The sequence below is a fragment of the Bos indicus x Bos taurus genome, chromosome 27 (assembly GCF_003369695.1).
Source record: "Bos indicus x Bos taurus breed Angus x Brahman F1 hybrid chromosome 27, Bos_hybrid_MaternalHap_v2.0, whole genome shotgun sequence".
Classification (NCBI taxonomy): Eukaryota; Metazoa; Chordata; class Mammalia; order Artiodactyla; family Bovidae; genus Bos; species Bos indicus x Bos taurus.
Genome location: NC_040102.1, coordinates 4,263,036 through 4,285,190, shown reverse-complemented (window position 1 = coordinate 4,285,190; position 22,155 = coordinate 4,263,036). Strand labels below are relative to the sequence as shown.

The 22,155-nt window shown below is 47.2% G+C and overlaps 1 protein-coding gene across 3 annotated transcripts in view; it reads left to right on the top strand.

Moving 5' to 3' along the window:
• The first annotated feature begins 3,905 nt into the window (after positions 1 to 3,905).
• CSMD1 (CUB and Sushi multiple domains 1) overlaps positions 3,906 to 22,155 on the top strand; it is a 2,076,272-nt gene continuing 2,058,022 nt past the window's right edge. For all 3 annotated transcript variants that reach the window (XR_003509135.1, XM_027530260.1, XM_027530259.1), the window contains exon 1: positions 3,906 to 4,886. Coding sequence is in view for 2 of the 3 variants with exons in the window: in XM_027530260.1 (XP_027386061.1) it covers positions 3,998 to 4,886 (889 nt within the window). In the remaining variant the exon portion in view is untranslated. The remainder of the gene's footprint in view (positions 4,887 to 22,155) is intronic.

The window sequence follows — 22,155 nt, the reverse complement described above, 5'->3', positions numbered from 1 at the left end:
CAAATTAAGTGGGTTTTTTCTTTCTTTCTTTTTTTTTTTTAAAAGATCCCTTGCTCAGAAAGTCAGATACAGGATACAAAGCCGGTATTTTAACTCAAAGTCCACCCTGTTTACTATACCAGTGGTTCTCAGAGAACTGTCCTGGCATGCATGCATCATCTGGAGACCCGGTGGAAAGGTAATTCTTGGGCCCCATCCTAGACAGGCTGAATCAGAAACTCTGGGGCTGGGGGTCTGCACCCCAACAGGTCTTCCACTTCATCCCCATGCACGACGAAGCCCACAGTCTGCACCCTTTTATTCAGCTTCCCACTTGTGAAAGGAGACAGTGTCTAATTCTCTCCTTTCCCAGTGGATCGCTTATAGCATGGTTCATCTCTAGACTTAGACTTACTTGACACCTCTTAATTTCCTACATCCTAATGCTACTCCTCTAAGTCATTAACAAAAGGGAAGTACTCCCCTTGTGTGCATGTGTATGTGTGTATATGTATGTCGGTGTACACACACACACACACATATACACACGGTTAAAGGTACTACTTTATTAGAAAAACAGGGGAAAGTGCTCAGCTTATTTATTTTAAGCAAGCCAATGAGAATAGTTTTAAAAATTAAAACTTACACGAATAAATAGTCACACAGGGTCACAGAATCTTTTTTCAGTGCAAATGGTCTGTCCTGGAGGACCAGACTTGCTCCCAGCAAGACTGTGTTCTGGTATTCCTGGGAGGAGTGCTTTCTACACACCGGCTCAGTTTCTTCATAAACAAATGCAGAGGTATCGGGAGCCTGGAGACCAGCGTAGGGAAGTGTAAGCTCCTTTGTGGGGGAGGGGCAGCAAGGAGGGTTTTAAATGTTGATATGGCAAAGCAAAACAGCAACAGCCTTGATAGTACCATCCAGTCCTTAGTGAGATACGACCTCCTACAAATAACTTCATTTCTTAAAGCTTTGTTTTCTCATCATTGTGTGGAATGATGATAATTCCACACAATGGAATTAAGGGGGGCAGTGATAATCTTAGGATAGAAATAAGATTCAGCGTAAAGAGTTGTGCAAACAGTAAGTGATTATTTTACTCCTTTCTTACCCTTTGCCCTCTCCCTCCCATCCTTCTTGCTCTCCTAAGATGGGCATTGCCTTTAGGGAAACCTGAATCATGTGATGCCATCCCCACCCGCTATGAAGGAGAGAGTTTCCCCAGTGCCCTGGTCATCATCAGGCTTTGGTACATGCCATTAACAGAGTCAAAAGATGTCCCATTTAGCAATCACAGCAACGACTGCACTCTCGGAGACATCCATCCACGCAACACATGTATTTCTGGCTAATTAGCTTTCTCATGTGAGCAAAGTTTGTCATTTGTAATTTTGTCTCAAGTACCCTATTCATATATTCTGTCCCCTTCTCAGGCATGGTTCACCTGAAGAAAAAACAAAAGAAAAACCCTCTCCCTCCTCTGTTACAGCACTTTCCAGATGTCTGTGTTTTCCATCCTTCACCTGAGTCATTACACGAGGTTAGGGGTGTCTTGATCGATCCCGGTATGTCAGACCCTCTTTGCCTTTATTAATTCCACTACTCAGCTCTCATCCCCGGTGCCACTGATGTTTCTCATGCTGCTCAGCCTGAATCCCCAAGGCCATGGACAGCAGTATGCCTAGGATGGAAAATGGAGGAAAAAAAATAAGCAAATTGTAAAAACTCAGTGCCCAAGTGCTCCTGGCCCCACAGGCCAACACTGGAATGTGGTCACAAAGCTACCTGGTGTGAATTCCCTAGGGTAACTCACTCCCTTTAATCCCATTTGGTTAATACTGCTCTAAATATCCGGCATTTGAGTTAGATATAAATCAAGGCTTTCACAGTCATTTAAAAATCACAAGGGGAAAAAGCCTCTAAGAACCTAAGAATGGGCTTCATCTATAGCCTGATTACTGGATGGATGACAGAGTGTTCTGGAGGGGCTTTCAGAACCCAGGCAGGGAACCTCAGATGAGATAAGAGACCAAGGGACTGTGGCTTTCTCTGCAAAAACCCAACAAGAAAAGCTCGACACTAGGTGGCAGCATTGCCCCACGATTGCATTCCAGACCAACCCAGGCTGGAGATCTTGGGGGGAAAAATATCACAACATTAACACAGAGACAACCATATTGCAAGATCAGCCTATATTAGACAGCCACCCCATACCCTCTTCGTACTTAGGACCAGAAATTCAGCATGGATCATTGCAACTCTCTGATATGTGATCTGGCCAAATACTGTGGGTAAATGACAGCAGAAGTGGGTGAAGTTACTGGTTATGGGGATCACTCTTTCTCGAAGAATGGGAATTGGATAGATGTTTCCCACTCCAGAGAAAGGGGATGGCATTTCAGACTTCAAGCAGAACCCAGGGGAGGTGGTGCTCAGCCTGAGGCCGGTCACAATAAGTGTGAGGGTGTTCAGTTACACAGGTGATACTGAACGTTACTAATAAAGTCAGAATCATCCTGAGTCCTAGACCAGGATGGTTAAAATTTGGAAACGGTTTTTAATGGCAGGAATCCTTCTTGGTGACACAAGTCATTAGGAAGAGCAGCGCAAAGACAAGACACCGTTTCTCAAGAAGTCAGCTCTTTAGTTCCCAAAGAGATTTTTTTTTTTTTTTTTTCTTTTCCTGATGAGGAGCTTGAAATGAACTATTTGGAGCACCTAATGGGTCTTTAAAAAGTGTTTTTGTTCACTTGCTGAGTTATAGCTACCATCTGCGGTTTGATTTAAGATCTCAGAAGGGTTGACATGCCTGTTTCAGCCTGAAGAATTTGAATTCCACTGAATTCCCCAAAGACTGAGCCATTCAGTCTTCTGTTCCCCCCACCCCCACGGACAGAATAGGACTCAGGAAGTAGCAAACCCAAGTCATATCTGGGACTGCAGCTTTCAGAGAAGCAAACGTGATGGTCCTCTTGAGATGCTCCTCTCTGTATGAGAGGGGAGCTCTGATGCAGGTCCAGGTGCTCCTGGTGCTGTGGGAACCCAGCCGACCACGCGTTGAGGCTGAAATGTCAAGACTTAGCCCTTCGTTCCCTGGATCACCATGGTGTTCTCATGTAGCCCAGTGACCACTGAGACAAGGGACCACTAAGAAAAGCAGACAGGGGTCTAAAGCATTATGAACTTGTCAACCTATTTAATCTTGAAGATGAACTGATAAAATGCAGGTGGACTGAAGCTCATGACCCACTGCCAACAGTGGGCTCTTCACCAAATCACCCAGCAATGTGGGCGATACAGCATTTAGCGCTGCTGGTGTTCAGACCCTTCTGGGCACAGGGTATAGTCCTCTCTTACCAAGGTGTGGGGTTTCCATGTTCTGGTTCCTCCAATTCCGTAAAGGAATTATTTAACCCATTTTGGTGGCGAATGGGGAATCCTTGAAACGCCCCTTTGCAGAAGAACTAGCATTCACCGATGGCTTCTATTTTCTATGAACCTTCCCCTAAAATGCCTTGTCTTGTCCCTCCAGATTGCATGAACACACCTCCTCTGTGGGGAGTTGGGTGAAAACGGGTTCATTCTGTCAACCGCCGGGTTCCAGAGCTCTGCTTTCTGTCCGCTCGGTTCATCCCTTTGCAGATTCAGAAAAGAAGCTCTCCTTTCTCCGCAAGTCCTTACCAACCCATTTCATTTCCTATAGGGTTTCACCTGTAGGTGTGCCTACGGCGCCACCTCTCATCATCAGACCCCACTATCTGTCCTCGACAAACACCCTTCCTCATTTTGACTTTATGCCCAACCTCGGTTTGTGCGTGGTTGACCTAAGTCAGGACATCAGAATAGCTCCTTGCCGTTTCGTCATCTTGCCAAACACGATCTCGAAATCAAATAAACCGAGGCTGATCTCCGCCCTTGGAGCTAGAGCCTCGGCGGTTCTCTTTGCTACTGCGTTTCTTTCCCAAGTTACGCCGGGGGGGCTTCTCCCCGGCCAGGCACGAAGTGAGACCGGCGGATGGCGGCCAGCCTCTGCCCTCCCAGGACCCCTCCAGGTCGCCGAGCTGCCCACTGGCTTGGCCTCGTCCGGGTGGGGGGCGCGGGCGTCCCCCGCCCGACGCCCAACAAGTCTCCTTCCCCAGCCTGTGCGCGGCGGCGCGCGGGGAGAGCGCGGGAGAGCGCGGCCCGGCGCGGCGCGGGGAGCCAGGCGCCCGAGGCCGGGCCGGGTCTGGGATGGCGCCGTCCCAGCTCCATCCCCTCTCGGTGGGAAGGGATGGTTGAGTCCAGCCGCCGCGGCAGCGGCTCCTTGTGCCGCGAGCAGCCTGTCTTCCGCGCTCCCCGCCTTCCCTCCCGAGCCTGCCTCTCCTCCCTCCCCCGGCGCCCCCTCCCTGCCTCCTCCCCCCCCTCCCGCGGCTCCCACTCGCTGGCTGCCTTTCCAGCTGCCTCCGCTCCGGGTCTCTCCGGCGGCGCGCGCTCCTCTCTCCGCCTCGCCCCCTCCCGCAGCCTCGCAGCCTCGGTGCCTTCCTGCCCGGCTGGGCGGGCGCTCGTCCCCGGCCCCGGCCCGGCAGCTCGGTGTCGGCGCTCGGAGCAGCTCAGCTCTGCCTGCAGTGGGTTCGGGACCCGATGCTATGAGAGCGAAGCGAGCCGGGCGCCCAGACCTGCGGGAGGCGTCGGATGCGCGGCCGGTCCGGAGACCGGGATCTCTCCCCAGCTCGCCTCGCCCTCGGGTGATTCTCTGGCTCTGTCCGTAGCCCTGCTGTGCCTCGGAGGAGCCGGGCGCGTCCGAGAAGAGCCATCGCTGTCGTGCGCGTGTGGAATATCTGCAGACATGACTGCGTGGGGGAAATTCGAGTCGCTGCTTCTGGCGCTGCTGGCACTGTGCGCGGGGCTCCTCACTGCAGCCCAAGGTAAGGCGGGCTCGCCGGCTGCCCGGGCGATGCGCGAACCCTCCGAGGCCCGGCTTGCGAGCCTGGGGTCGGTTCGGAGGCGGGTAGCGTGCCGAGGGGCCGGCCTCCGCCGGTGGCTCTCCACCGCGGACGCCCCGCGATCGCGATGCCGGCAGGCAGCTTGCATCGCCCTCTGCCCACCCTCATCTCCCGCGCCCCACCCCCGCCCTCCTTCCCCCTCACTCGGGCTGAAACGAAATGCCTCTCTTTTCTCGGCGCCCGCCGGGGGCTGTTGGGGAGAAAGAAGCCACCCCGAGTTGGTGAAGCTGCGTGGTGCCTGGCGGCGATGCCTCCTCCGAGATGCGGGAGCAGCGGGTCCTGGTGGCCCGGGTGGTTCCGGGACTTTCTCCCCGGACCCAGAGCGCCTGGGAAAGTGGGCCGGGCCAAGGCGGCCCGGCAAGTTCTGGCTCTCTCGGGGTTTGGGTGCCACGGGCGAACCTGCCTGCCGCTGGGCCGTGCACCCCCCCACCCACGACCTCGGGGAGTGATGGGGAGCTCCTTGGCCAGGCCGCCCCCACCTGCCTCTCCCCGGACTTTGTTCCCTGCAAGTTGGAAGGAGCTGGCGAGGTGCGTGGAGAGAGCAGGGAGCCCGGGACCGGGCTCAGCCTCAGAGATGGTCGCCAGGTCACAGGGCTCTCCCGCCCTGCCACCCCCTGGTCAGGGGAAGGAGTGTCCCCAGGTCGCTCCTTGGCTTGGAGCTCGTGAACTTGGTGTTCTCCTTGAAGCGAGTTAGGGGATGTTTTCCCCGAACTAGCCTACAGGCTGAAACCCCGGGGCTGGCACCAGCTCCTGCACTTGTCTATTCTCTGGGAAAGAAAACAAGGTCCCTCTTGATTCAGAGGTGGGGAGGGGGGTGTTGATTGTCACATTGCAAACTATCTGCCCCCATTTCCTCATTTTAGCCTCCTTGTATACCCCCCACATCAATCAACACGTATCGTCCCACTCCCGAAAACGTCTATTTTTCTTTCTTTTCCTTTGAAAAGGATGAAGTCAAATCATGTGGGTATTTTTTTTTTTTTTTTTTTTTTTTGTCGGCTGTTTGCTCTTTCCCCATATAAAAGTCCCTTTTCCTCTAGATTCTTCCATCTTCTTTTCCGCCCATTTTCTATTCCTTCAGCGTTCCAGATTCAGGGGTGATTGACAAGGCGAAGGAGGACCGTCTCTGGTTCCGCAGGGAACTCCAGATGGGCCAGGCCTGGGGAGAGACGGCAGATTAGCGTCCCCGCGCCGTGCCTCCCCTCCGCCCGCGTCCGGGGCTGCTTGAGAGCCCACAGCTCGGCACCAGCTCCTCCGCGCAAGCACCGGGGTGTTTCAGAAGGGTGTCCGTGGGAATGCGCCCCAGGGTCCCAGGGAGCGCAAACGCTCGGTTAGTTGCTGGAGTCAGGCTTGTTGGGGATTGGGAGGCTTCCCCAAGACACCGACCTGCCCCCCTGCCCGGCTGGGTCCAGCCGACCCACCTAGGGAGCGGCAGGTGGAGCCTCCAGGGAGGACGGCTGGCCGAGCCGGGCGAGCTGCGGCCTCCGGGCGCGCTGGGCTGGCTGGGGACCGAGCGCGAAGCAAGAAGAGTCGAGGGCAAACAGGGCTGTCCCTGGAAGGTGTGCACCTTCCATGGGTCCAGGGTCGGGGCAGGACCCGGCTTTGCCCACTAAGCCCCTGCGCGAAGTGAAAACACCTGCTACGCAACTCTGCACAACTTCCCGCCCCTCACCCCCGCGCTCCGAGCGCAGCGGGGCCTCACCAGGCAGCTCAGCCTCCTAGCGCACTCTCGCTTCCCCGCGGTTCCGCGCGCTCCGCGCGCCCTTCCCCCGCAATTAGCTGGGGTTGGTGCGCCGAGACGCCGGCCGCCCTGCCCCGGCTGCTTAATAATCCGCACACGTGTGCGCCGGGCGGATGCCGCCCCCGCGCGGGTGGGCCGAGCTGCTGGGCTCGGGCGCGGGCGCGGGCCGGGCTGCTCCGGCGGATCCGGGTCCACCCGGCTCGGGGCGCGAAGTCCTGGGCGCCCTGGAGGGGCCGCCGCAGGGAGCACAGCGCCTCTTGTGTCCTGGGAGTCCCAAGTCCCGCCCGTACAAGCCAAGAAATGGAATACAGGGTCCCAGGCCCCTGGCGTGCGCGGTGCGAGTGTGTGTGCGTGTGTGTGTGATTGCGCGTAGAGGGGCCGGGCGGCCGCTCTCAATGCGCTACTGCCTGATGGAGGCAGCAGTGGGTGCGCGCGGCTCCCCGTCGCCCCCGCGGGGACCGGGGCCGCGACCCCTCTGCGCCGCCGGGTCGAGTGGAAGCGCCAGCGGTCGCGTGGGAGAGCGATGCGGGCGGGAGGCTGTGACGCCAGCGCTGGCGCGGCCCTGTGTGCCCGGGGGGCTAGGGTTGGGGCGCAGTCCCCTCGGAGAGGGCGCCCGGGGGGCCCAGGTCGGACCTCTGCCGGGGGCGCCCGGGCCCCGGAGCGCAGGAGGGCTTCCCCGAGGAGTCGCCAGGGATGCGGGGGCCGCGCCGCGCGCGCCCAGGGGGCTGCTCCCGCGGCGGCGAAGGCGGGCGGGCAGTTCTGATGTGTGGGGCGGGATTCGTGACCTGTTTGCGAGTCGTGAGAGGCTGGAGGCGGCCGCGGTTGCGGTCTTTAAAATGCTGTACCTTCTGTACCGCGGTCAACGGCTGTAGTTGATTGTGGAGGCCGAAGGGACCGGGAATCCCCTGTGATACTCTTTTTCCTTTGGATTATTAACGCGATTGTGAAGGTTGGGTCTCGTGTGCATACTTCCTTAAAAGCCCCGCAATTGCAGGGACCCCAGGAAAGGGAAGAAAGCTTGAAAACCTCTCCCATTTTCATCTAGTAAGTAGGTGGAATAATTCATTCCCTGAACACAGATTGCGCTCTTTATCGGGGCTGATCTACGGGCTGTTTGGAGAAAGTTTGCCTCTCAGTTGTGTCTTGCCAGTTTGTGCAGCAAGGAGAATGCAGCTATTTGCAGGCATTATTCAGAAAGGTCCTAAAATTTAAAGGTACATATGTAGTAGCTCTATGAGTCTCACCATAGGAAGCCTGGGAGAGAAAGGTGATGTTTCTCAAAATCTGTGATTCTGAAATTCACGGACACTCCCAGCAAAGATTTAAGCGATCCTTGCCAAATTTCCACAAAAACCTTTACAAGAAGAGGAAGGGAGGGAGAGAGGGAGGGAGAGAGAGAGACAGACAGACAAGGTTTCCCAGACCTTCATACTTCTATGAGTTGCCTCTGTCATCACCAGGATAGATGCTAAGACCTTTCATTTGCTGGCTGGGATCCTCATGGGTAGGCAACTACAGCGATGTGTCTATATGCACTGTCTCCTGGGGAACAGAGGAAATCCTGTGAAGAGACTTCCAGGGACAAACCCTGATCCATCACACACTAAAAAGGCAGGCCATCTAAGGGGAGGTTAGTATTTCTACATCCATGATTTGCTTAGCAAATCACATTTATTTTTTATTGAGTTGTCAAGGGGATTTTTTTTTGTTTTTCTTTTCCAATTTATAACTCTTCAGCCCATAGCTCTAGTGCTTCTGGAGCACCTATATAAGGCTTCTCTGGGGATTTTAAGTCCTTAAAAAGGTAAGCAAAGGGGAAGCATTCTTCCTAAATGACACATTTTATAAACTTGAATTGGTAGGACAGTGAGGTCTCATTAAACAAGTTGCAAGGAGCAGTAGCAGGTAGTAACTGATGGTAGAATTCCCTCAGGTGTCAGAATCTGCGCTAACACAGAGGCCAGGGGTCACTGTTTTGATTCTGGCTTTCAGCTGGCCTGCTTGATGGGCAGAGTGCCAGGAATGCGGTGGACGTTCCTACAGGCACAAACAGCTCCTCCTGGGGGCAATGCTTCCTCAGTCTCCAGTTGACGGTCTGAAACAAATACCGATAGGGCTTTGAAAATGTCAAGAAAATTGTTCTGCTTCCTTTAAGAAATAGATAAACAAAGTCTCTGGTGTCCAGTTAGCACTCATTGCAGACGAAACAGCAAATCCAGTGTAGACATTTCTAAGCTGTCAAAATGCAAATGGCATATTAAATACTCTGTGCTCTACTGAATTCTAAATGGGCCCCTGGTAAGTTTTCTGCTGAGCTTATAGTGAAAATAAGCCACCAGAACTTGCATATATGTAACGTAAACTGCACATTCCCTTTAGCCTTTTATATCTGGTGAGGGTCATCTCTCTCTAGAATTAAGAAGTTGCTTCAGTACTTCTTGCAGAGTAGATGACAAAGCTATATTGTCTTTTAGTATTATTTGTTTAGCTAACACATCAGAAGAAGACATCTGAGTTAAAAGGATAGGTACTCTGCAGCCTATAGCATTTACATCTGTGCGTTGCCGGGGCACCTGTGCCACTTGACTAGGAAGCTGGGTTTCTAGACCAGCGGTGGTAACTGATAGAATCAAACCAGTCCCATTGTGTGGTCAGGCCACTTTGGAAACCAGAAAAAGCCAATGTTTGAAACAAGAAAGTTGGCTTGGATTTGCCATCTGGGGCACAGAAAAAAACTCTTGGTCCTGAAATAATTGGTCCTGAAAGAAATCAACCCCTTGAGCTTGCCTTCAGCTTGCACAGCCACTGGGCTTAGGGAAAAACCTATGAGTATGAAAATCAGATAATCGTATTTAGGTATTTGCCTAAGTGCAAGGAAATAAGTCTTCTTCTACAGTGATGTTAAGATGACCTTAAATGTTCTTTGACAAAATTAATCTGTCTATATGTAGGGTGGAATTTAGACCCTAGTACTCAAATGGATAAATACCAGAATTAAAATCCCCATTATGGAAAAAAAGAATAAAAGAAAATTGTTTCACTGAACTGGCTAAAACTAATTGTGACAGCTTTATGGAAATAATGTACAGTGTATACTCTCCCCTCTCCCCACACATCAACCTCTTTGAAACACATTTTTTCTTTTCCCTTTTTTTTTTTAAATATTTTTGAATTTAGCTGCAATTTCCTTAAACCATATCTACCATGCCCTAGTTTGGGGGAAAGAAAGGGCCCTCAGCGCTGTAGGGAGGCTGTGGGTTTGTCTTTAGTCTTGGACACCTTTGTTCCAGACGGAGGAGACATCACCCATCCCATTGAACAAAACCTCCTTCTGCATATGTGGGAAGCGTTCTACTTAGGAATAACACTTCAACAAATAAACTTGATTTAGAATCCCTGTGACTTTAACCCACTCTGTGTATCTCTTGCCACATGTGTCTCTTGCTAAAACTTCTTTGATGAATGAAAAAAAAAAACATGCAGGCATGGGCAAGTATTAAAAATAACTACTTTAATGCTTCTCATGCATTTTCCAACTTATTGGTTGAAATCCTCCTGCTTTATCCTGCACTAGTTTTAGCTTTGGGAAAGCTATAAAAGGGGTATTTCACTGTTGTCATTCTCTCCAAATATAAGTAGAATAAAAGAGATGCTTCCATCTTAATACTTATAATCTTAACGTGATTTTGCCCCCATTGTCTGTAAAGCCAGAAGTGATGAATAATGCTTTGTGATTTAAAAATTATCCTTGTTACTACCATGAGATCAAGGGAAACAGGCACGAAAGAATCAAGCTGGTATTACTTCCCAGGTTTTCACCAGTGAGTCACTTTTAGGATATTGTTACAACCTGAGACTTAAGTGGCATAAAACATTAGCTTGATTCTAAGCATCTTTATTCAGTTATTTTTGGAGTTGTATTCATTTTTGGAGGCCCTGCACCTTGGTAAGATCCAAGAAATCTCATATAACATGTTGATATTGTAAATGCAAATCCAAGGTAATGGATCTATTATCTGGGATTTATCATCATAATGGATAATAATGGAATTATTCAGATAACTTTAAGCCACGTGGATCTCAAAGGAAGCAGAGCAGCTTTTGAGGACATCAAGCATCTCTCCAGTGTATGTTTTGGGTACTAAACAGGTTCCCATTGTTATTGAAGATATTGGCATTGTGGTCTTGATGTTGAGTTTTTGAATAATCTTTTGCAAAGTGTGTGTGCATACTGACCACTTGAGGTCTTTAAATGCAAGTTTCAAGGCTTCTCCCCTCAAGTGATTCTCAATACTAGTTCTGAGTGGTGTCAGAGATCTGTCTGTCTGTGCATCTATCTATCTATCTATCTATATATCTATTCCAACTTTCCTTTCAGTTAGAGGCCTCAAAACCTAATAACCTCTTCACAGAGTATTCATAGGCTAATTAGCCCACCCTGATTTCATATTGAAACTACATAATATGCTACATAATGAAACTGCAATTATTTCAGATTTCTTCTTTATCTTTAGTGTCTCCATTATCAGAGTTCATCATTCTATGCTGTTTAATCCTTTTTTTTTTTAATGATTTTACAACTAAGCTGAGATTCAAGTTCCTTGTCTGTAGTGTTTACATTATGGGATGACTTCAAGGGATTATTGTAGTCTTTCATATAAAAATACTGTAAGAATAAATTAGTTTACATTTTTTTTTCCTTTTACTCTTTAGTATACTCTGATAAGGTTAGTGTTGTAGAAGAAGGAGCTAAGTGTTAGATTAAAATTGGAATTATTCAGGAAATGTTCTCTAATGAATTAAAAACCTTTGAAATTAATTGTGAATTCTAAGCAGTTCTTTTCTAGATGCCTGGTGAATCTCTATGCTTTTCTTCACAGAAACTTACTTATGTTTCCTCTTGTTGTTAATAGAAAATGCCTTTATTAATCTTTTAAAAGTGAATAATTGTCAACACAGAGTTTATATCATGCAGAATATGGGGTGGGCTCTCACTATGCCTGTTACTATAAAATTCTGCACCCTTGACCTGCTTCTGGTTTTTAAAACCCCAGAACTCTCTGAGTGAATTTTCACTTCCTTTTTCTATCAGTAAATAGAAAATCAACATTAGAGACCTTTGACTTTTATGCAGATGGATAATCTTCAGAGATACAGAAAGTTAAACACAGCTCCTTCTGAGGAACATGGGTTCTCCTGGGCTTAAGAATATTCACTTTTCTTTCAAAGAATGAACCACAGACTGTGTTCAAAGGCTGTCAATAGCTTCTGTCTCCGTTTCAGACTTTTTGTGTGTGGTTAGGAAAGTGATGTACTTTGATGTGTAATACAGCTGTGGATAGTTAAGACTTGCAGGGTGTGATTGACACTTCATACATAATAGAGGAGGAACCCTGACAACATAAGAAGGGTCACATTTTTACAAGAAATTAACAAAATGGAGCAGATACTTCCCTTCCTACACTGGAAATGTAAAATTTTCCAGCATCAATCTTGCCTTTCTTGTTCTGTCTCATTCTTGTTCTCCTTTCTTTACAAAATATGATTATTGTGAACAACTTAAATCCAGCCATTAGAGTTTTCCTTTGTTTATGGCTCTAGAAATGAGGTCGCAGGGCATCTGCGGACTACCTGCTCAATATATATGCACTGTTTTATATGGAAACAATATGACAGTTTCAAAATGTAAATCCTTATACTTTAAAAAATTGTGGAGATAATAACAAGGGAAAGTCAAGTGAGAAAAGTCATCTCAGTATTAGGTAGAATTATGTTTATTTATTATGTTTATTATAATTATGTTTATTTATATATTTAAGCATCTGGGAGGAGCTGCTATCACTGGAGGGAAATGTATGCATGTGCTGTCAGTCACTTTAGTCATGTCTAACTCTGCAGCCCTGTGAGCTCCTTCCCAGGACCCCGCCAGACTCCTCTGTCTTTGGGATGCTCCAGGCAGGAATGCTGGAGTGGGTTTCCACGTCCTCCACCAGGGAATCTTCCCGACCCAGGGATCGAACCTGCATCTCTTACATCTCCTGCATTGGCAGGTGGGTTCTTTACCACTAGCAGCCCTGGGAAGCCCAGGTGGATGTATGTTTCTAGTCAGTTACCATACTCAGCAATGAAGTTCTGTGGCCAGAGAAGAGACTTGGGATGTCTAGACTATCAGTAGGATTATGGTCATCCTTCTGCTCACTTGAAGAGTTAGGGCAGGCGCCCACTCAAATCACTCAGTTCAGTGTCACTGGAGTTGACAAGTACCTGGTATTTACCTCCCCTCTTGAACAAAGAAGACTTTGAATGAGTGATGCCCCTCATGAAGCTTACGCTCTTCAAAACAAAATGAAAACTGAAGCAACTTAACTTTGATGAGTGATTATACAAACTGTGTCAGAGATATTGAGGGTCATGCAGATGTGGGAGGGGGGTTCCTGTGAGAGCTGGGGTCTTCATACCGCCTCTCAAGGAATGGAGGAGAGGGAAAAGGGACAGAACGAGTGAGAAAGGTGTGTGAGGACTGGCCCGAGGACAGGCAGCAGGGTGCAGAGGACAATGTGAAGATAGACCCATGCATACTGAGGCTTAGTGGACTCCTCCCCCGAAATTCTTCTGTGGGTCCTGAGAGCCAAACGAGGCATGTACACTGCTGCTCTGAGACTGGTTCCTGAAATACGAAGATGCATGTCTTTTTCAGGCCTCGCTCTTCTTTTCCTCACATGCCCAGTGGGTCAGACCTTACCTGACTTGGGCGGGGAATCTTACAGCCATCAGACTACCCTGCTGCTCACATGCACATTCACAGTTTCACCGTGAATAACCACTGTTCTCCCATACCTGATTGTGTTTTGTGTGTGTGTGTGTGAGTTTTGACTAATGTGTCAAAACTGTTCTGTGAAAAGACTCGTAGGGGAGAGATGACCTGTGCAAGGTATCAGTCACGATTTTTTTCAGGTGAGTTTGAGTAAACCCCGGGAGTAGGTGATGGACAGGGAGGCCTGGCATGCTGCAGTCCATGGGGTCGCAAAGAGTCCCACACGACTGAGCGACCTAACTGAACAGATGCATGATTTATTTATTCACATACCTAAGCTAGAACATGTCAGAATAATTAGCTTTGAAATCCTATACCCAGGTTATTACTTTGCCAAGCTTATTCGATTCATCCGTGTTTCTTCCTCATAATTGTTTCTCTTTGTATACAAAGTAAGGTATCTGGGGTGTTTGTAATTTTTTCCTCTTCTAGTGATAATAATTTAATGATATTAGACCGTGTTTAGATATGTCAACCTACAATTGTCATTTTGATCTTCATGGCTATTTTCTCTCTGCTTTTTAATTTGAAAGAATTTTATAAGAGGATTACAGAACAAAAAGGAAGTAATCAGTCTCTTTCTTTAACCACTGCAATTACACAATTACCTTCCCATTGTTCTCTAGTGGCAACAAAACATGTAGATGCGACAAGGCATCCAGGTGTTTAGAAAATAAGAGGTCTTCTGACCCAAAAGTACCAAAACTGTAGCCATGCCAAACTGGGAGGTATGATTTATAGCTCCTGGCAAATGTGTTTTTCTTTCAGTTTTATGATGGATGGACAATAAGCAACCTTTTTTAAAAAAATTTATTTATTTCAATTGGAGGCTAATTACTTTACAATATTGTAGTGGTTTTTGCCATACATTGACATGAATAAGCGACCTTTTAAAAAAGAGTGGGTATAAAACTGTGAAGTGTTATGTGAAGTGGTGGTGGGTTTTCTTACTTTTGTATGTAAAACCAAAAATTTGTGAGAAGGGAAAAATTTCATAAATGAGAGATCTTGTGTCATTTACTGAAGCCTTAAAATCAGAAAAAATGTATTTGGGCCACATTTTTATGCCTTTTAGTGAGAGTTCATTCTTTGTCCCAGTTTAGGAGAGGCTGAAGTCAAAGTTGAAGATGTTCGTAGCAAGATCACGTCATGCAGTCCTCAGGCCCACACGTTTATCCAGGTCTGCACACCGCAGGGAACAGTTAAGAGCCGGAAAGCTGTGTCATGAAGGACAGCTGGAGGGGCGTCTTCCTCCTAACACTATCAGCTAGCTACTGCTGTTTAGCATTACTACCACAAACTCAGCAGCTTGAACAGCAGGCAGGATTACAGTTTCTGTGGGTTGGGGTCTATGCACAGTTTAGCTGGGTCACATGCCCTCTGCACATGGTCTGACAAGACTGAATCAAGGCATTGCCCGGGTACTGTAGTCTCTTCTGAAGTTCAGCTGGGGAAGGACCCAGTCCTGAGACAACTCAGGCGGCTGGCAGAATTCTGTTACTTGGGACTGTAGGACTGAGAGCTTAATTTTACCACTAGCCATTGGCCAGACTATATTTTCAGTTCCTTGAGAGGCCATCCATGGCTCCTTTCCGCCTGGGGCTTCCCAACATGGCTCAAAGCCAGGAAAGGAGAGAGAGATCCCAGCAAGTAGGGTGCCATGGTGTTATACATTATTGGGTGATCATGGGCACACAGACATATGCAGAACGTCACTCTTACATTATTCCATGGATTAGAAATGAGACCCGGGTCCTGCCCACCTCAAGAGGCAGAGAACTATACAACACAAACACCAGAAGTCAGGGATTGTGGAGACACCCTGAGAGTCTCCCCACCATGTCTAGAAATATGCCAGCATAGAAAGAGCAACATGCAGTCAATAAGTAAGTGGCCCAGGACTTGATTAAAAATGGGCAACAAATACAAATATTTTACAGAAAGAACAAGCATAAATAATAAATGTAGGAAGAAGATCCCTACACTTACTATTGATCAATTCTTTTCCCCAATGCATTTGTAACACTATAATTGATATGTCTCATGTTAGCAAATGCATAGAGAAATCATTTCCTTACATTTTGGTTGAATATCTAGAAAATTTCAGGGAGGAGATACCTTGGCTCTACCAATCACAATTCTAAATTATCAGATATTTCACCCCAGAAATGTGATACATCCAGAAACAATAGATGCTTATTCATTTTAGCCTTCTCATAGTGAAAAATTAGAACTTAAATGTCCATCATCTTAAAATACCTAAATAAATTGTTGTATAGCACACTGTTGCCTTTATGAAAGTGTGTCCATGATAAAAGATTCCCTTGAAAATTCAAAATAATATGCATTCTAATCCCCATTTTCATGTAAAGGAAAAGTCAAGTTGCTTCTATACACATGTAAAAATATTTGAGAAGATGCACAATATAGCATTGACATTTAAGTGTCCTTTGATTTTTTTTTTTTTTTTGGTAACTGTGTCAAACTTCTCTAAATAAAATAAGAGTTCATGAATTGAAAAAAAAATACCTGGGAAAAAACAAGTAGCTTTTATCAGATCATGCTGATGAGCAGATAGATTATATGATTTTTGAACTTGAAGTGACCTTCAGGTTCATAAATCCACTCACTTTTGCTTGTGTCCAGAGGACTTGTAACTTACAAAATTCACAGCAAAAACTAAGTCAGAACTCAGCCTAAGCTCACGTTCTTCCCATGGGAGCCCACATGCCTCTTGCTGACCTGACTTTCCATCTCAGCCCAGAGGAGGTCTAACTGGCCATCTGCACCCACTTACCTCCCTGTCCCCTGGGCTGAGAACAGTGACAGCACTGAGTGTAATCTCCTGACATGGTCATCTGGGAAGACAGCATGGCTAGGAATATTCTAGGCTTAAATTATAAACCTGCTATTATCCTGGCAGCTAGAGAAGCACATTCAAGTTTCATACTTGTGAGATGGATCAAAACCACTGGGGGCGCTGTAGAACCCTCAGTAGGATGGAAATGTGTTGAAAGATTTTGCTACTTTGTTAAATGCTTGCTGCTGCTGCTAAGTGGCTTCAGTCCTGTGGTGGTGTCCAACTCTGTGCAACCCCATAGAGGCAGCCCACCAGGCTCCCCCGTCCCTGGGATTCTCCAGGCAAGAACAATGGAGTGTGTTGTTATTTCCTTCTCCAATGCATTAAAGTGAAAAGTGAAAGTGAAGTCGCTCAGTCGTGTCCGACTCTTAGCGACCCCATGGACTGCAGCCTACCTACCAGGCTCCTCTAGCCATGGGATTCTCCAGGCAAGAGTACTGGAGTGGGTTGCCATGCTTAACTGCTGATAATTTTTTAGGTCAACAAAAACAATGCTGCAATGTTACCTAGCTGCGCCTCCTCTGTGTTAATAGCTAATATATTTTCTATCAATGACCATTTGAAGGACATCTTTGTTATTGCAGGGTATTTAATTCTGAAGAACTCAACACTTGAAATTCTGCCCTGTGAAATGTTTTCCTTGTTGGGACTGCTGCAATGAGTATAGTGAGACAGTTGCCTTTTTGCATTTCTTAGTGATCAAAAGCACTTGAATTATGAAATCACTCCATAAAAGTGAGAACCAGTTTATTTATTTATTTTTTTTGATTGACTATGAATTTCAGAGAATTCTTTGTGTCCTCAGGGACATTTTGGAGAGGATACATGGCAATGCTGTGTTTTATGTGTCTGGCAGTATCCTCCAGGCTGCAAAACAGTCGAGTTTGGTTTCCCTATCTGCCTCCAGTAGTGTGTGACTTAAAGGACATAAAACTCTATCATACACTGTTTCCTCATTTTTCCAAAATAATATTGAAGTGAAAGTCGCACAGCCGTGTCTGACTGATTGTGACCCCATGGACTATACAGTCTGTGGAAATCTCCAGGCCAGAACACTGGAGTGGGTAGCCTATCCCTTCTCCAGAGGATCTTCCTGACCCATGAATCGAACTAGGGTCTCCTGCATTGCAGGCAACTGAGCTATCAGGGAAGCACAAAAGAATATTAACTGGACTCAATATTCCATGAATTTCATAAATAAGCACAGGTAAAAAGGCTTAGAAAAGTGCCTGGCAGTTACTTATGTTAAGTAAATGTTACAACGGTTTTATTATGACAACTAAAATATTAGACTGTTAATTCTAGTTATGGCCACAAAAGTAACATTGGGGAAAGACTTGTTTTTCTGGAGAGAAATTATTTGTAAGTGGAGATTAATAATTTAATAATTGTATTTGGATGAAAATGAGTGTCTTGTATAAGAATCATCCTGATACTAATTTCTTTAGTTCTTTGGGATGTTCAAAGAATTCTTTTTTTTTTTTTTTTTTGGTTTTCTTTTTTTTTTTAATTTAATTTTTTTAACTTTACAGTATTGTGTTGGTTTTGCCATATATCAACATGAATCCGCCCCAGGTAGACACGTGTTCCCCATCCTGAACCCTCCTCCCTCCTCCCTCAAAGTACTTTTACGTTCCCTACTTCACTGACAGATTTAAGAAAAAATATACAAATTTCTAAGTGAGGTCAAGTGATAACTGGATCCATGTCATGGTTTGGCCTCATGCATTACATGTGTGTTGCTGCTGCTGCTGCTAAGTCACTTCAGTCGTGTCTGACTCTGTGCGACACCATAGACGGCAGCCCACCAGGCTCCCCCGTCCCTGGGATTCTCCAGGCAAGAACACTGGAGTGGGATGCCATTTCCTTCTCCAATGCATGAAAGTGAAAAGTGAAAGTGAACTTGCTCAGTAGTGTCTGACTCTCACCAACCCCATGGACTGCAGCCTACCAGACTCCTCTGTCCATGGGATTTTCCAGGCGAGAGTACTGGAGTGGGGTGCCATCGCCTTCTCTGTACATTTGTGTTAAACAGCATTAAATGCTCAGTACAGTCACTCTGATGAGATGTGTTTTATGGTCATTTATGATCAGGAAGCCTTGAGCATATTAAGTGACCATTAGAGACACAATGCAGAGAAGGCAATGGCCCCACTCCAGTACTCTTGCCTGGAAAACCCCATGGATGGAGGAGCCTGGTGGGCTGCAGTCCATGCGGTCGCAAAGAGTCAGACACAACTGAGTGACTTCACGTTCCCTTTTCACTTTCATGCATTGGAGAAGGAAATGGCAACCCACTCCAGTGTTCTTGCCTGGAGAATCCCAGGGACGGGGGAGCCTGGTGGGCTGCAGTCCATGGGGTCGCAAAGAGTCAGACACAACTGAGCGACTTCACTTTCCCTTTTCACTTTCATGCATTGGAGAAGGAAATGGCAACCCACTCCAGTGTTCTTGCCTGGAGAATCCCAGGGACGGGGGAGCCTGGTGTGCTGCCATCTATGGGGTTGCACAGAGTCGGACACGACTGAAGTGACTTAGCAGCAGCAGCAGCAGCAGCAGAGACACAATGAAAAGAGAAGAGTGGAAAACTTTCCCAAACAGGGTTGTCTGAAGGGTCATGGGCTGTGAGGATTCTTGACACTATGCCATTCTTTTGTGTTCTGAAAGAGTTTATGCATTTTTCTAACTGCTTAGCTTTTTCCTTCCCCCAAGTAAAGTGTCTGAGGCTCGTTTTACAGAGAACATCTGAAATGGTGTGCCTTGCCAAGTGAGCCTTGTGCAGAGCCAGGGAGAAGAGGTCTTTGCCAGGCGGTGTCAGGAACCTTACCTTTCTGGACATGAAAAGCTGTCAGTGAAATTGGGCACTCTGGGTGATTAGAGTCTGTAAGAGGGTTAGGGCCCTATTCACTGATTTAGACTTGAAACCCCTCTCTAGAGATGGATCCAGGCCATCAATAGTGCCAGGACGGTCAGGATGCCCTGGCCCTTTCCTTGTGGTCCAGACTTCCCAGTTTAGAGTCTCATCACTCAAGTACAGTTGACCATCAGATTAAAGGCTGCTCAGACCTCCTATTCCAGCTGTATGTCTGAACACTGGTGCTGGATGTTCAAAGGCAGAGTCTGTCAACAAAAATAATCCATAAGCAATGAATAATGAGTGAAAGTGAAAGTCACTCAGTTGTGTCCAACTCTTTGCGACCTCATGGACTATATGTATCCTGCCAGGCTCCTCTGTCCATGGGATTCTCCAGGCCAGAATACTGGAGCGGGTTGCCATGCCCTCCTCCAGGGGATGTTCTCAAGCCAGGGTTTGAACCCAGGTTTCCTGCATTGGAGGAAGATTCTTTACTGTCTGAGCCATCAGGGAAGCAAGAAGAGAAAAGAGTTTTTTGGAGCCAAACTGAGAACTATAGCTTAGAAGTCAACTTTCCAGAGCACTGAGAAACTGCCGGGGAGTAGCAGGGTGTTCAGCACAATTTCATGTCTTGTCAGAACAAAGACCATGAAACTAGTCAAGGATACATTCCTTCAAGATTTCAAAAAAAAGAAGGCAAGGATGAACACAGCAAGTCAGTGTGGCCTTGGCGCCTGGAAGAGAGTCTTATCATCAAAGGAATCTCAGCATTGGTGTCCCAGAAAGAGGCATTTAATCTTTATTTTTAACGTGGACGTTCTTTGCTTTTGGTCAGTGTGACCATTTCTTTAATAATTAAAGCAGGTGTGCAATGTGTAGCTGATGGGCCACAAACAGGCTGTCCTAGTTAGCATGAAATTCAAAGTAGCTCATCTGTAAGCCAGGATGACTTCCTCAGACCCCGACATCTGAGCACTTCCCTTGTGAAGCCGCACGTGTGGAAGCCCCAGTTAGTGTGACACAGACGCGTCCTGCACGGTGGTCTGTCCAGGGTCACGCAATCAGACTTTCAGAGCCGGCTGCCCAGGACCCTCGTGGCCATCAGCCAGACACAAACCCTTCAAAGTCGGGTGAACCTCTTGGTCTTCCAAGGGAAAGTCTCTCTCTCTCCAGCGCGGCCACATGCAGTCAGCACTGCCAACTCAGCCACTTAGCAGAGCCTGCAGAAGAGGGGGGAGACCTCGGAGCTGGGGAGTCAGTGAGCGTGGGAACAGCTGGCGGGTTAGCTCCTGGGTGGTGCTCAGCTCGGCCCGCAGGCCAGCCCTGTGCCTGCAGCCAGGCTTCTGCCTCAGGGCCCCCGCGGCCATGCCCGCTGCATCTTCTCCAGTGAAAGCTGACCCGGCAGAGAGAGAATCTGTGGTTCTGTCACGTAGTTTAGAGTCAGACCCTCATCAAGCGTGACCCCAGACCCAGGTCTGGCCTTCATATGGGACGGTAGCCTTTTGAGGATGTCTGTCAGCAGAGTGAGCTCAGTGAGATCCACCAGACATGGTCTTAAGTGAGGTGCTTGCTGTCTGGTCAGGAGGGGGGGGTCTTCTGGGGACCTCTGGGAATTTCATGCCACTTTAATGGCCCAGAAAAGGAAAGTCATTGTTCCCCAGTGTGTAGGAGACCAAGGTTACGTGCTCTCTGCTCACACACACTGGTCTCCTCTTGCTTTAAAACCTTTGGGCTCAACCACAGGAATAGCTGCTAAGTGAACTTATGCTGGGTGATGCTGTGGTGAAGCTTCTTGCCTCGTTTCAGAGTGGAAGTCTAAGTACCCATTTGGCTTTTAAAGAATAACTCATATTCCATTTGGCTATTCCTGAAGGAGCTTCCCAGGTGGCTCCATGGGTAAAGAATCTGCCCGCAAGGCAGGAGACGTGGGTTCGATTTCTGGGTCAGGAAGATCCCCTGGACAGGAGGGCATGGCAACCTGCTCCAGTATTCTTGCCTGGAAAATCCCTGGCGGGCTCCAGTCTGTAAGATCCCAAAAAGTCAGACAAGACTGAAGTGACTGAGCATGCACGTATGAAGGAGCTGTGTCATCAATTAGCTTTTTTAGAGACAGAAGCAGTTAACAAAAGTATAAAACTAATGATCAACATTATATAGGAAGATTACAAACCAATGGTGATGAACCCATAGTCCATCTAGAGAGCAATGACATGAGTGTTGGTGGTAAAGTTCGTATAAAAACGAGCACCTCGCAGGCACTCAGCATGGCCAGTTCTCATGCATTCGGGACATATGGGACAGGTTTCACTACCTGAAGCAAAGACAACAGTAGAAGCCCTGATTCCACCGCTTCAGAAAACACTTGATTCCCCTCTGGGTTTTCTTTGCTAATCGCTGACGAGTGATGCATCTTGGCATTTCCTTAACAGGGTTGCAGTAAAGTGGCACTTACTTTAATAAATATTTGATAAAAAAGGAGGCCCGTGGAAGGAGTAGATGTGTAATATACCTACCGTATCCAGTTTGTTTCTAAAATGACACATTTCCAACAAGTCTGTGCTGGGCTGGGCATGGGGGTGAGATTAGTCAACAGATAGTTCTGAGGCAAAATACCAACTTAGCTGGTGTAGGATGGAGGCAGCCAGTCATAGATCAATGTCAACACATGCTGCATTTATTTTAAAGCTATTTTTGTTTGACGTACAGTTGACTTACAATGTTGTGTTAATTTCTGCTGTGAAATTTGCAAGGCAAACTGATTGTTTTATATATGTGTGTGTGTATATATATATATATATATGTTATTTTAAAAATATTCCTTTCCATTATGGTTTATCGTAGGATAATGAATACAATATTCTGTGTAAAGCTATTTTTAGATTATTGGATTCTTTTGGACAAGGTAAAAATATCAGTTAAAGA